The sequence below is a fragment of the Strigops habroptila genome, chromosome 3, assembly GCF_004027225.2.
Source record: "Strigops habroptila isolate Jane chromosome 3, bStrHab1.2.pri, whole genome shotgun sequence".
Lineage (NCBI taxonomy): Eukaryota > Metazoa > Chordata > Aves > Psittaciformes > Psittacidae > Strigops > Strigops habroptila.
In genome coordinates this window covers 83,536,674-83,551,054 of record NC_044279.2, presented here as the reverse complement: position 1 = coordinate 83,551,054, position 14,381 = coordinate 83,536,674, and the positions used below count along the sequence as shown (strand labels likewise).

Below are 14,381 nucleotides of genomic sequence, written 5' to 3'. Positions count from 1 at the left end.
TTTTTATTAATTCAATTTCTTATGAAAGGACCAGGAAATGCATAGTTACAGGCATGCACGGTGCCGTAACAAATGCAGGAGCACTTGGTACAGGTAGAAGGTAAGTCTAAAAATACACAAATAGGACTTGCAAGTGACAAATTATCAAAATTCCTTGTAACAGCACATCAGTAATGGAGCACTGGCAGATGTCTCAGTCATTGGTAAATGTAATGTGGTTTTTTATATTTTTTTATTTTTTTAACTTTGCAGGGACCTGAGCTGTTGAATAAATATGTTGGTGAATCTGAACGAGCAGTGAGAGAGGTGAGAAGGGGCAAAGTATACGTAATACTATACGTTAAACATTCTTGACATTCAAATTCTTCTCTGCTTATAAAGTTACCTTTAAACTTTAAAAAAACCCAACTTCTTATGGTTTAAATTTGAGAAAGAAAAGAAGCAGAAGGGATGTTTTGTGTTGTTTAACTTTGTCCTGTGTTGGCCTAGTGATGAATGTCGAATTTGGGATCCAGTAGCAGCTTTAACTGTATGTCTGCGTTGGACAGTATCATTAATAACTTCTAAAATATCTGTTGTTTTGCTTTTTAAAAAAGACAACAAGGCTTATGTCTGTTCTGTGATGCTCTGTAGCTTTTGAGGTGTGCAGGGGGTGATAGCATACTATAAAAAAATTTTCCATCCCCTAGAACTCAGTGTTTTGTTGTTGTTTTTCTAGATATTTAGGAAAGCCAGAGCGGTGTCTCCTTCAGTTCTTTTCTTTGATGAAATAGATGCCTTGGCAGTTGAAAGGGGCAAGTAAGTTATCCTGTTACAAAAATCACAGGTGTTTTCTGTTAAATGATTCTTACATTGTGCAATCAGAAGTGTATTACTTTTCTAGAATTATTTTATTAAATATATTAATTTCACGTGCAGAAGGACAGCATTTGTCAATTCTGCTCAAGCATATTTAACTTGGCATAAACAGGTAAGCTGGTGGAGTTCTTTCTTTCTCATCACATTAGCAGGAATGATTCTACTGGTTCTCATGCCCTTTGGCTCTTTTCTGTGGTTTTAGCTTGCATTTATTTCTAGCAAAGAACTCCTTTCTTTTCCCAGGCTTGGTGCACTGGCCTAATATAGTGTCTCCAGCAAGCAAACAGTATGATCATATGCATTATGAGAGGAATTTCCAAGGAGGCTACTCATAGCCACTTACATTTAAACATTTTGCCAGACTGGGTAAAACTTCATGAAGAGATTTGGGAACACTTATGTGCTTTCATGTGTGACATTAAAAGAGGATTATTGTGCAAGTAGCTAATAATGTGTTGTTTATTTTTTTTTTTAATATCCTGCTTTGTGATGATTGTGAGAGATGTTTAGCTCTTGTCTGGAGGAGGATTATACCTGGTTTTAGTTGCTACTGTAGCATTTAAGATTTGACAAGCTCGGTTAGTGGTCTTTCTTGGGGGACACCTTCTTATAAAATGCTGCTACTTGTGAGCAAGTACCTGTTTATGTTTTGTTTTGCATTAAAAAGTATCAAATATGTGCATGCAGAAATTATTTGTCCAGTTTAAAGGCGCATCACAACTTCATCACTTTTCTGGAAAAAAAGCTCTCTTGGTATCCATACAGATTCCTTTGTGTTGTAGAAGGGCCATTTGTATCTGCAGGAAAGGATAAAAGGTGTTGTTCTGACATTTCAGCAACACAAATAAATTGTGTTATATGAGGTGGCATCACATGCAACATAGAGCTGCCCTGTGAAACTGCTAAGAAATGAACACATTTTCTGTTGAAAATGCAGAATCTCATAGGATACATCTTTATCAGCATCCTTCTCATATGCCATGTATGCAAGTGTGAAATCTGTAACTTCCTAAAATGCCAGCTACCCTGTGGTACGCGCTGAAACACCTGCCTGCTTATCACAACAGAGAGGTTGCAAAAATGCGTGCTGGAATCAAGCCAACAGAGAGGGGGGAAAGGATCTCCGCCTGCTGTAATGCTGAATGCGTTTAGCTTTCAGAAACACCACTTCAAGATAAAAACTTTTGGAAGAAAAAGCCATAATATGTTTTAATCAGTCTTTTTCACACAGTGCCCTAGAGGTGTTGAGTTTGTTTTGTTTGTTTGTTTGCTTTATTCTTTTAAGGAGTAAACAATGCAATTTTACCTTACTTGGAACCGTCTGTGGGGGGTAGTAGGCCTGGCACAGCTTGCTGAAGAATGTGGTATGACCTGCTGCAGTCGTGTTGTGCCGGAGACATCTGGTTTTGGAGCTTTAAAAAGAACAGGGTGGGACACACAAATATTTCATTGTCAAATCTGAACCAGATGGGAGGTAAAATATGTAGCAGAGTCCTCATAAAATTCATCTGAAATTAAATGGTGTAGGAAACCAGACAAGGCACTTATTAGAAATGGCCTTTTTTTACAGGCTGACTTTGCACAGTAGGAATTTGCAAATGCATTAGAGATGCTAACAATTTGTGGCCTCTGGAGATCCATTTCCTGTACTATTACTAACCATACTGGAGTTTTCAAGGAAACACCTGTTTGTATTGTCTCCCTATTCCCTCTGTTGGTTGAATTAGTTTTTTCCACCTTGGCAGTGAAAAACACTCTCTGATGCAGCTTTGTAAAAGTTTTTCCTCTAGGTTTAAATCCTTCTTAGGATTCTGTGTGCTTTGTGCACAGTGCTCTGTATCCCAAATCTCCCGGATAGGTAACCTCTCCTGATCCTAACAGGACATGTCCAGAGGTATGGAGAAGCCTAAACTGTGGAGTTGTGAGAGGAGTTGTATGCGTAGTTCAGATCTGAAATACAGATATGAAATAACATTCAGTAATTGCTTAATGCTTTTGCTCTTCAAAGCACTTTGCCAAGTATTCATTAACCCATTATTGCTTGTTTAAATTTGAACAAAGCTTGTGGGTTTAAAACACAAACGTTTTGCTCCCAACCTTCTGTAGAGATCACTAACAGTCCTTTCTCAGCAGCAGCCACATACAAACTAACAGACTTTGTAATTAATTGTAATACAGGTAGATAAGAAAGCTAAGGAATTTTCTTGTTTGCAGCATTCAGTTTAATGTCTCCTTTGCACCATGTGGCGTAGTCTCTGTTGCTGCACAAGCCATTACTCTATGGCAAACACTGGTTGCATTCAGGTATAGAATCATAGAATCGTAGAATAGTTAGGGTTGGAAAGGACTTTAAGATCATCTAGTTCCAACCCCCTGGGCAGGGACACCTCTCACTAAACCATGTCACCCAAGACTCCATCCAACCTGGCCAACCTGAACACTGCCGGGGATGGAGCATTTACCACTTCCTTGGGCAACACATTCCAGTGCCTCACCACCCTCACAGTAAAGAACTTCTTCCTTACATCTAACCTAAACTTCCCCTGTTTAAGTTTGAACCCATTCCCCCTTGTCCTATCACTATATGCCCCAGTGTTTTATTTATTATACATTCCCAAGCCACAACTCTGTAATTGTAGTACGTCTAACGCTCTACCTAATCTAACTGTAACTTACAAACTGTAAGCCATTTTGGTTTACAAAATATATTTGTGTGTATTTATTAGTTTTAAGAAATAATACTTTGAAGTCAGCAAAAATTACATTAATTGACATTATTCAGTGTTAAAATCTATTATTTTTGAAAAGATTATTTCTTATCCAGCCTTCTTAGAAGTTCCATATGGTTTTTTTCTATATGAAATAAGCTCTTGGGTTTTTCTTCTTGTCTGTCCACCCTCCCCCCCCCAATTTGGCGTGTAGGCAACAAACTAATACATATTAATCAAGAATTAAAAATGTATACATACCAGCCTTAAAGAGAAATATAAAAATCTAATCCTGCACCTCTGAAGAAGAATAGTTCAGTGTGACAAGGTGACAGTGAAGACGAAGATAATTTCAGCTGTATCCAGTTCTGCATTTTGTTCTGTTAGAATGCACTTCTAGTGCTCTTGGAAGATTTTCTTTTTTTTCCGCTCTTTGTCTGGTTTATGTTGAGAATGTTTAGAGACAATTGGAAATAAAAAATTAGGGGCTGAATGGACTGGCTATAAAGATAAACGGAGGCATTCACTATAACTGGTTGGAAAGAATAGATGATAAACCTGCAGAAGATGGTAGAAAGTTAGAGACGTCACAATGATTTTTGAGTAGGAAAAACGATTGAGATAGGAGAAACTAATGCAAATCGGAAAGGCTTTTTGTAGAGACTTCTCCTTTGCCGCCAGTCAGTCATATGGGAGAAGCTCCAGCAAGGTACCACTTTGACATCTTTAAGGCAGAAACGGACATTTTGTGGATTAACATGCAGCGAGGAGCAGTTGTGCACCAGGAGAGGTGAACAACATGATGCACAGAGCCTTTTCCACCACTCTGTGGTTTGCGTTAGCATTTGCTTCCATGAGTGGGTTATGACTGTTTTTTCTTTCTCCTTACTTTTGAAAGATGTTGTTATGACTTTTTGTATGAGAGACTGCGCTCAAGTGAGACCCACAGAACTGGTCCAGATAAAGCAGCGCATGAGGAGGAAAGTTTGCCTCACAGTAATCCCTTGCCCAGACAAAGCTTGAGAGGTTTTACAAATTGCACAGCTGCGAAGAGTTATGGGTATTTGTTATCCCTTGGTATCCTGACCATGTAAAACCTAATTCTTCTGGCCATTAGAGGTTGCCAAGAGGGAAATGGCTTGGTAATTAGACTTGAAAGTGATGAATGAACATGGGTCTGTGTAAATGCAGCACAGACAGTCTGTTTGCTGAACTCAAAAAATCTCTGTGCTTTGGAAATGGGACATTGTTTATATAAGTAGGATTTTTAGGATTTTTGGGCAAGAGACGTATTTGTTCCTTTTCTTGTTTTTCACAAGCAAAGCATTTTCCCCTTTAACTGCAAATCTTTGTAATGTAAGATGGGAAATGTTGTAGACTGATGTGAAAGACACTGATAAATTCCATTTTCAAGGTGGGTGAGGGGGGAGAGAAAGAGGCAAAATAAGTACCTCGCATTTCAGTTGCAGAGGCCCAAACAAGTTGGTAGGTGGATAATGCTAACCTTTTCAGAGTGAGGGTAGAAATGACAAAGTGAAGGAACTTTGGTTCCAATAACCCGAAACTACGATATGATGATGTTATCTTGTATGCTGGGGAGGATAGATAACACTCCTAAGCTACAGTTTAAAATGCTCAGAACCTCTGAAAGACATACTGTTTTCACTTTAGGTATTTAAATATTTGCAGTCTTAACTTTTAAGACCTTCAGGCTTCTAAATGAAGCTGTGAAGAACAGCAGCTTCTCTACTGTGCCACCTCTGCTTTCAAGAGGGACCGTGATAAATCCTCTAGTTTTAAACCAAGCTGTCTGTCTTTCTGCAATATTTTAGCTCATATGTTGTACACTTTAGCACATACTACACTGTACACCTGAATATATCATTGCATTTTTGAATCTGTGCAAATTCCCTGGTGTAATCTGCAGCCTCTATCATGAAGGAGGTTGCTGTATTGAATTCTGTCAATGAAATCTAGGGGCTGGACCCTGAAGGTATGGAGTGAAGTGGAATTAGGTAGGAGAGAAAACGTATGGGGCAGAAAACCACCTTGCACAGGGTAAGTTACCAGTGGTAGAGCTGGAGAGGTATTGTCACCCTAATATTACTCATGCTAAGGCTAAGGAATACATGGAAGAAATGGAGTTTCCCTGTGCCATAGTTGTGTTGTAAGGGACCCAATTCTAGCAGCTGGCTCAGTTAGGCAAGAAGCTTTGTGTTTCTGGCTTCTGTTGGCATTGGTTGTCTCTGAACTGGGGAGCATCAGCTGATTCCCTGCAATATCTGAGCTGTATTTGGATGTGATAGAGAGTTGAGGCATTCAAAACTCTTGTGACTGTTGTCTGAATTCTTCAAAGTTCTGGAATTTGGTATCCAAATATAAATAATGTCTGGGGAAAAAAAGCTGCATATCCAGTGCCAGCTTTCTATTTTAGGCGTAGCAAGGAGTGGTGAAGAAGTACGGTTTTGAAACAATTTAATCGTACAGTAAAGATTGTAAATTGCTTTGGAATAGCAATTTTAATAAATAGCATTACCCATAGGTTGTCTGTGTGTATGATAAATGTCTGCAATCCCTTTAGTTTTCGAACAAACTTGTTAACACTTTTTGTCTAGCAAGAGCCCTTTATCACAGTGTGTTTTAAATCTGTGTTTCTTCCTCCTTGTTTGAGAAAAAACCCCAATTATTTGTAACTTTGCCGGTCTGTATTATAATTTGGACATTTGAAGTCAGTAGAGACTTTCATTGGCATCAGTGGAAGCAGGACTGGATATGTAAACCCTTTTCTTGAAGTCATTCAGGTGCATGGGTAAATGTGCAGGATTTAGAGGGACTAATCAAGTCTGTCAACATAGGTAAGCGTGTTCTCCAGTGCTTGGGAGTGCTGTGGCAAAACTGACCTGCAGCAAGATGCTTCAGCCAAAGACATGAATTTGAGCTTCTGTCTGGATTCCTGCCAAAGGTCTAGTTGAAACAGATTCCAGGATTAGAACGGTCAGAAGTAGGCATACGTGGTGACCACTTCAATTCCCAGTGTGGCGATGACTATAGAAAAAGGTCAGCTTACCCACACTAAATGGGCCCAAGCAGGCTACAGCTGCCTACGGGGTTAGGACTGCAACAAGTGAAGGTTATATTCTATTTATTTCCATTTATGTATTTATTTATTTTCATTCAAATTAGATACAAGGGGAACATAATTGTAACTAAAACTTACAAATGAAACTTACTCCAGATGAAAGTGAACTGCTTATACTTAAATATTATTATAATGAAATGAAATCCAGTACAGTTACTAGTTACTTCTAGGTCTGTAATACTTCCAACTGAAACTGTACTTGCTTCCCTGGTAGACATGATTGATGACAGTTTTCAACTTGATTAACTTCCAGGAATGCACAGAGGAGAAACACTGAGGAAAACAGAAAGAAAGGAAATGGGAAATTTACTGTGCAGCAGGTGTGTGTGTGTGTGTTTGGGGATCTTTTGTTTGTTTTTCTGGGTTTTTTTTGGTTGGGGTTGGGTTTTTTTGGGTTTTTTTGGGTTTTCTTGTTTTTTGTTTTGTTTTGTTTAAAGGTAATGCCAGTGTTAACAGAATAGAAGAGAATCCTTACCGTTAGCACCCTTCCTATTTCAGCTAGGCATGCCAGGGCCAGATGAAGACCAGGTCTAATGTCTATCTTTCATGGACATGTGTCTGGAATTAGTTGCAGGCAGATGGAAACGGGTGATGGATCATGACCTACATACTTAAGGATTTGGAGATGTGCTTGGGGAAAGCCCTCTGGAAGAAAGCCTGTTGATTCCAAACCTGTCTCAGAGTTGCTCCTTTCCTCCTTTTCTGTCCTTTCATTGCACTTCATTTTTTCTGGGCCTACTTCAGTGACTTCTGGAAGCTGCAATAATAAGCAATTTGGGCAAATGGAACAGGCTGGTTGCATGACTGTGGAGGATAATTAGGATGTCTCTGCAGTGGTCTGTGGGCCGTGTGTTTCAACGTCACCTGCTGACAGCTGAGTTACTGTTTCCTTTTTTCACAAAGCTCATCTTTTCTTTTTAGGAAGCTTGCTTAGAAGTTGGAGACCACTCAAGGAGTACTGGGACTCCTCTTATTTTTCTATGCTTTTCTCATGTCTTAAAAACCAAATGACATGAACCGTACTTAATCGTTGAATTGACAGTTGGCAAAACACTATTTTGGCCTGAAGGTGACATTAAAGCTAAATGTTCTACCCAGTCTCAGAATTTCCCAGACTTACCCAAGTTTCCTCTGGGGATTTCCCTTCTGTAGTACTTAAATTTTGCTCTTGAGGAAACAGGAAAGATGTGACACAATATAATGTGTAATAGCTGATACAGGTGTATACAGAATGTGACAGCATCTAATTGTAGGGTGCTGATGCAGGGAAGGGTTTAGGATTATCTTTTTTCAGAGTTCTTCTGATAACACAGGCAGAATAATTCCCTGCTATGGGGAATGTTCTTGTCTTAGTACTGAAGAGTTTTTATATTTAACTGATCACATATACAAGAGTTGCATGCAGTATGTCTCTGCTAGACTTTTTAATACCATCCAAGCCTGTAGTATCTGTAGTGGTCTGAATTAATAATATGCATCGAAGTTGTACCATACATGTGCCAGGAATTAATTTGGCCCAGTGTTTTAATAATGCTTGCTTAGGCTCAGGTACACTTGCTATGCTTTTTTGTTTTATGAAATACCTCTTTTGTTGCAAGTGCATGTACGTAGAGGAGTCAATTAGTAATTGTGGACGACAGCTTGCAGCTCAAAACAGGAATGGTGCTTGGAAACAGAAATAAGTATGATATAAAAGGTGTTGTGATTTTAAGGGGGGGAGGGAAAACTCCTATAGGGGAAAAAGTGATGATATTGTGCTGCCTGTGTAAACATGCATGTCTGTAAACCTAGTATATTTAGTGAAGTTTGACTTTTGAAGCCCTGGTAGCATTCAAGGGGGGAAAAGTTCAAAGCTAACATAAGGGCTCACTCTGCTCTCTTTAGATATAAGAATATTCTGATAGAATTAATGTTTCAGCAAGGTACATCTGTGTGAGAGAGACTGCTTTTTCTAACTGACAGGGCAGTGTCCATTCTGCTGGGCAAAATGCCCCATTGGTAGAGTTTTTGAGTGAAATTCAGTATCTGGGAGGGTGCTGCAATTATTAGTTTTCTGGTATTGCTATTGGAATATATCATTGTGGGTTTTTTTCTAATGCTGTGGAAAGCTTTGAACTGCCAAAGCTGTATTTCACCAGTGTTTGTGAGGGAAGGAAATAAAACAGTGTGACAGTTAATTGCGATCACAGCAGTTGGGCTGAAAAGACAGACTTGGCGGGTGCTTCTTGCTGACAGGTTACCCCTGCAGAGCCCTGACAGAAATGTCAGACTTAATAAAAGTCTTTCAGGCTGTGCGAGCGAGGCGGCTCTCACGTGGAAGTTGTGCTGGCAGGTGGCTTGGGTATTTCAGGAACCTTTTACCTTGGTAGTTTGTGGGGAAGTGGAGAGTCCTGCCAGAAAGTTCTATTTCAACAGAAAATAATTTTTTGATACCAACCATTTTGTCATGTTAATGAGTTTTATATTTGCTTTGATATGAAATTATTTCCAGGGATTCCAGTAAGAGAAGGATTTGAGATGATAGCACATCCAGAAGTGTTTTTAAAACCCTTAAATTTAGATTGTGATTGCAGTTCTGTTGTTGGGGGGGGGGGAAATAAAGGCATCTTTCATCTGTATGTAAATCTTGCCTGATAGTACGTTTTGGAAAAGAAGCTTGCCTGTGCTCCCTTCGAACAAAACCTGTGTTACAGATTTCAGCTGTGTGGCAATTAATCCCTCTGCAGTAATTTATCCAGGATATTTCTCCTGAGGTCTGCCTCTTTGACCTCACGGATCTGCCTGAGGTAGGGTCATCTGTGCAGAAATGGGGCTTTTCAGGAGAGGGGCCCTCCCAGACTTCCTTCACAGTTGCTGTGAATTTTGGAGTGCTCAAAATGTTATTGCATGACTGTTTAATGAATTTCCACATCTACAGTTTAGCAACGTAGCTAAATTAAGGTCCTGATTCTGAAGCTAAGGTGCTCAGACAGGCCTCTGTGCCTGTCTGAGTGGTGGGATGGAGAGTCACTGGTTCTCCTTAACAGGATTTAAATGGTGATTGAGACTGAAATACATTTTCTAATGAAAACGACATCTGGTGTTGTGAAAAAACATTCATTCCATTGGCTTTGGAAGTGTTCTAGGTTGTCAGATGATGCAAGTGTACGTTTGCCTTAGCTCGCAGTGGTGATGCTTACCAAAATTCATCATGAGGTGAAACCATAATGACTACATTTTCAGACTGTTTTTAGGTTTCAAATGTTAAAAAATCTTTTAAATAAGGGGGACAGAAAATGAAGTTAAATGAGTAAAAGTGTACAAAAGAAGTCAGTTGCTGTCAAACAAACAAAAGCCTGTAGCAGGAAGGATAACAGATTTCAATTCAGTGATTTCATACATCTGGTTATGTCCAGAAACAAAATCTCCTTGGCTTGAAGAACTATATAAGCTAGGGAACCATATGTACTCCATGATGCAGTGATAGAATCAGACTGCGGTTGCTTTTTATATCCCCAGGAAGAAGTATGAGAGTGGCTTAAGGTGTTCAAGGGGAAATGTCGGTGCCCACTGAGATCTGAATCCAGCTGGTTAGAACAGTCTTTGGATAAGGCCAAAGGAGATAAGAAAAAGAAAATGTGCTATGGAGTGGTCTCACCCACTATATTGAATTTGGAGCTGGGGCTCATGATCACTCAGTTCCATCAGACAAGGCCAGAGTTAATTCAGATTAATTGTGAGGCTTTGGTACACTGCAGAAATGTTTTATTCTGTCAAAATGTGTTTTGTAAGTACCTTTAGCTAAAATAAAATACCAAGAACAGGTTTTGGTTTTCATATTCACCTTCAGTAGTTGTTTTAATCCATGGATAGTCTTACCCAACAGGCTTTTGCCATTCACGAAGCTTCTCTGATGGTAAGTGAAGTGCCCAAGAAGGAGTGCATGTGTGCTTGGTCTGAGACTGGTGGGACACTTGCAGGATTAGCTGAAATATCACATAGGGGAGGATATCTTGCTCTAACTGATGTAATAAACTAGTAAGCAAAGACTTTTTTTGCCTTTAAAATTCTTGCATTGAGGGTTAGCAAAAAGATTAAAATAACACATAGCCTGCAGACTGATGTATTTCATTAGGGCAACACAAGAGATGACTTGAAATTCTCACGCCTTTACGGAGCAGCCAGATTCCTTTGTGCTCACACATTTTTTATTTTGAAGTTCAAGGTATTTCTGGTTAGCGCACAACTTTTGCATATGTGCACTCGTGCACACATGGCCCTGCGTGGATTATGTGAGGGGCTTAATTCTGACTGCCTGGATTTGCAGGTGGTGTGTTGACAGGAAATTAGTTTGTACCAGGACGTGCCTTTTGAGGACTATTTCCATGTAGTTGTGATGATGACATCAATGTGCAGAGGTCAGGCGGGGGGGGGGACAACGACAAACACAGCCCCTTGGTTGGAAGTTGTTTTTGGCAGTGCCTCCGTGGGACTGGAGGGTTAATCACAGTTTGTTTCTCTGGCTGCTGTTTGCGTCAAAAGTCCGGGCAGCCTTAATGAATGTTGCCTGTGTTAATTTGAAATCTTTGCTGGGAAATCATGGGAAAATGGAAAAACGCATACTTGCGTGTCATCCTTCAGATTAACAGCTTGGGCAGTACTAGGGGTTTTGGAGTGCATGGTGCATCTCTGACCAGCTGCCAGAAGGATCTCTCACTGTAACCTGTGCCTGCCTGTGACTTTATAGGATATCCTGTTCAGCCAAAAGCTAATTTGCTGTAGACTCTGTGCTAAAAATAGTGCATCATATGACAGCTTAGTGAACGATGTAAATAAAAGCGCTGAAATTAGAAATTCCTGTTGTTGTAGGTCCCAGACACCTCTTCGTTTGGTACTATTTGTGTTATTGATATTTTTGCATGGCTGGTTTTAAAACCTTTTTCCTCCACTTTTAGCAGTTAATAAATCCCCATACAATGTCCTGGTACCTCCCTTCATTGTCTGAGCTGTATGATGATCCGCTTAACTGCAATTTTCTCATTATTTGCTTTCTAATTGCATGGAAGTCTTTGTAACAGTGTAACTGTGTGGGTTTTCTTTAGAATAAACATTAATTTTATCTTTTTTTTTTCAGTCTGAAGCTTGTAAGAGAAATGTTTATATGGGGGAAAGATGAGATGTAATATCCATTCTAATCACCTCTCTTCCTCTCTTTAAAACCAAATATTTCTTCTTTGCTTCCTTAAAAAAAAAATAAATTTTAGCACCTCCGCTGAAGTCCTCTAGCCTCAGTTTCAGATCATCTCATTTTTCCCTTCACTTAGCTTTTTCTTGTGTGCAGTCTATGGGGTATAAAGTTGAGTAAATGTGAAATTTAAGCAAAATGGGAGGCCTGAATCCCTGCTGAGACAAGCTTATGTTACAAAGTTGATTTTAATTTCCTTTAAGCTGTGTCCTTCAAAAAGCATTTACTATCCTTATCCAACACCTGAAGTGTTTTATCATGTTCAACCCTCTATAAGTCAGGGGGACTGTGACCCATAGGGATGTTAGAAATGCTGTAATATCACCTGGGAATTTCTGACGTGGCTGCAGCAAACTAAAAAGCTGACAACTAGCTAACCCAAGTCCCTTATCTAACATATCTTAGCAACCTAAATATTCTGCTAGCGAACATTTCTTGTAGCTCCTCAAAGATTCTTTCCAGACTAGGTCTGATAAGTTAACTGTTTTTCACTGGAAAGTTACAGAACCAGGTGTTGAATAGGAGAACGAGAGAATTCCTTTGGAGGACATCTGTACAGCAATGACAGAGATGTTACTGTTGCTTTGGCTCCGAGACATTTAGGAAGTGCCTTGGTTGCAGGCATGCTGGTGATGGATGGCAGTGCTGCAGCAATATATGTGTGTAGTAATGATGCAACTATATATGTGTATTCTCTATCTGTTGGAAATAATTGGAGTGCTTATATTTTAAAATCTAATATTTCTTCTTGCAAACCAGTGTTTAGGTTGCTGGGTGCTACAAGAAACACATATACATCATTTGTGTAGTGCATCTGCCACCATATGAGTGTATGCAATTACCTGTGTGTGGTCCTAGTATCTCCTAGGTCTAATGTCCTTCAAACCAAAAAATGAATTTTGTGTGTGATCACCTGTGGTTTTTTTATAACATTTCAGAAATAAAGCCTCTTTATGAAGAATTAGAACGATGTTATAAAAAACACAACCGCTCATGAGATGTGTTATTTATCACAACATAAGTGGTTGTTCTCGTGATTTGATTTGTGCAGTGTCTTCCTTTTCTGTGTTCTGTGTTTTATGTGTGAATATATGCAGACACACACATATATGTATATATATTTATATATATACTTATATATAAATATAAAAATATATGATATATATATTTATATATGTTAAAGAATTGTCTAGAAACAAGGTGGTACATCATTTGCTTATTCTTTTTAAAATATTAGAAGCTTTAATGAAAACAACAGAGTTTATTTCTAGAATGCTTTTTGTTACATATAGTTAAACAATTTGAGCGAATCTTCCATAAACTTTAAGGTTACTAGAGTTAATTCCAAATTAAAAAAAAAAAAAAAAAAAATCCTAGAATAGTTTATGCCTTTTCTGTTCAGGGTTTTCACGTCTTGGCGGTTTCAAAACTGGAATTTTCTGTTTCTCAGTCTTGGTGTTTTTCTTTTCTTTTCCTGGTATCTGTAGAATCAGCTGAGTTAAAGGACTGACAATGCTATTAGGAGGCAGTTGGTCAACGCTTGATTTATTCTCATTTGATGGGGAGAACATAATGTAGAGCAACTCTGCAAAATACATAACTACCTAATTTTTATACTGCATAGGGTAGTGTAAGTGCTCCCTCGGATGGTGCTAAAAACAAAAGTTTGTCTGACTAGTAAGGAAGCTGCAGAAATTCAGTTATCTTAGAAATATTTATTCCAGACATTCACATTGTGTTAAACTCTTTATAACCTACACAGCAGTGTAGGAAGTAAGAAAACCTCAGTTGCTTTGCTGAATACCAAGAACTCCTTTGAAGGACTAATTCTCCAGTTTGCTTTTACTCACTTCACATGACTGATACGGTTTCAGGGACTGAAGGTGAAAATAAAAACCAGGAGGAATGCAGATAAAGAGATGGATGTCTGTAAATTGAAAAGAACAGTACGTTCTTTCCTTTCTCCAGTTTTCTAGGAAGGGAAAGCTAATGCTGGGACTTTTTGTTTTTTGTTTTGTTATAAATCAGCTCTTCAGGTGCTGGAAATGTAGCAGACCGTGTCTTGGCTCAGTTGCTAACGGAAATGGATGGGATAGAACAGCTGAAGGATGTGACAATTTTGGCAGCTACAAACAGACCGGACATGATAGACAAGGTACGAATAGATACACTGTCGTATATCCTGTTCTCTAGACCAGATTTTGGTATAATTCCCTTCTCTGTTACTCTCCAAACTGTTGTCTAGTCAATTTAATGCTTAAAAGTAGAAGTCTGCAAATGAAGACAAGGAAAAGATTGTCCCTTATTTTTTTTTCTCCCTCTACAGAATATTTAACAGAAACAAAATGTTTTTGATAACCTTAAGAATCTTTTTCCTAGAAGAAATTTTCCTTAAATCAAGCTCATGGAACTTGTGCAACAACATTTCTGTCAAACTGCTTCTGTGGTTTTT

The 14,381-nt window shown here is 38.9% G+C and overlaps 1 protein-coding gene across 7 annotated transcripts in view; it reads left to right on the top strand.

Moving 5' to 3' along the window:
- Nucleotides 1–14,381, top strand: part of SPATA5 (spermatogenesis associated 5) — a 197,257-nt gene that overhangs the window by 42,474 nt on the left and 140,402 nt on the right. For 3 of the 7 annotated variants that reach the window (XM_030478200.1, XM_030478202.1, XM_030478203.1), the window contains exons 12-14: nucleotides 253–306; nucleotides 719–798; nucleotides 13,958–14,084. In XM_030478200.1, coding sequence (XP_030334060.1) covers nucleotides 253–306; nucleotides 719–798; nucleotides 13,958–14,084 — 261 coding nt within the window. The remainder of the gene's footprint in view (nucleotides 1–252; nucleotides 307–718; nucleotides 799–13,957; nucleotides 14,085–14,381) is intronic. The other 4 variants (XR_003990411.1, XM_030478199.1, XR_003990412.1 and 1 more) reach the window with 2 other exon arrangements.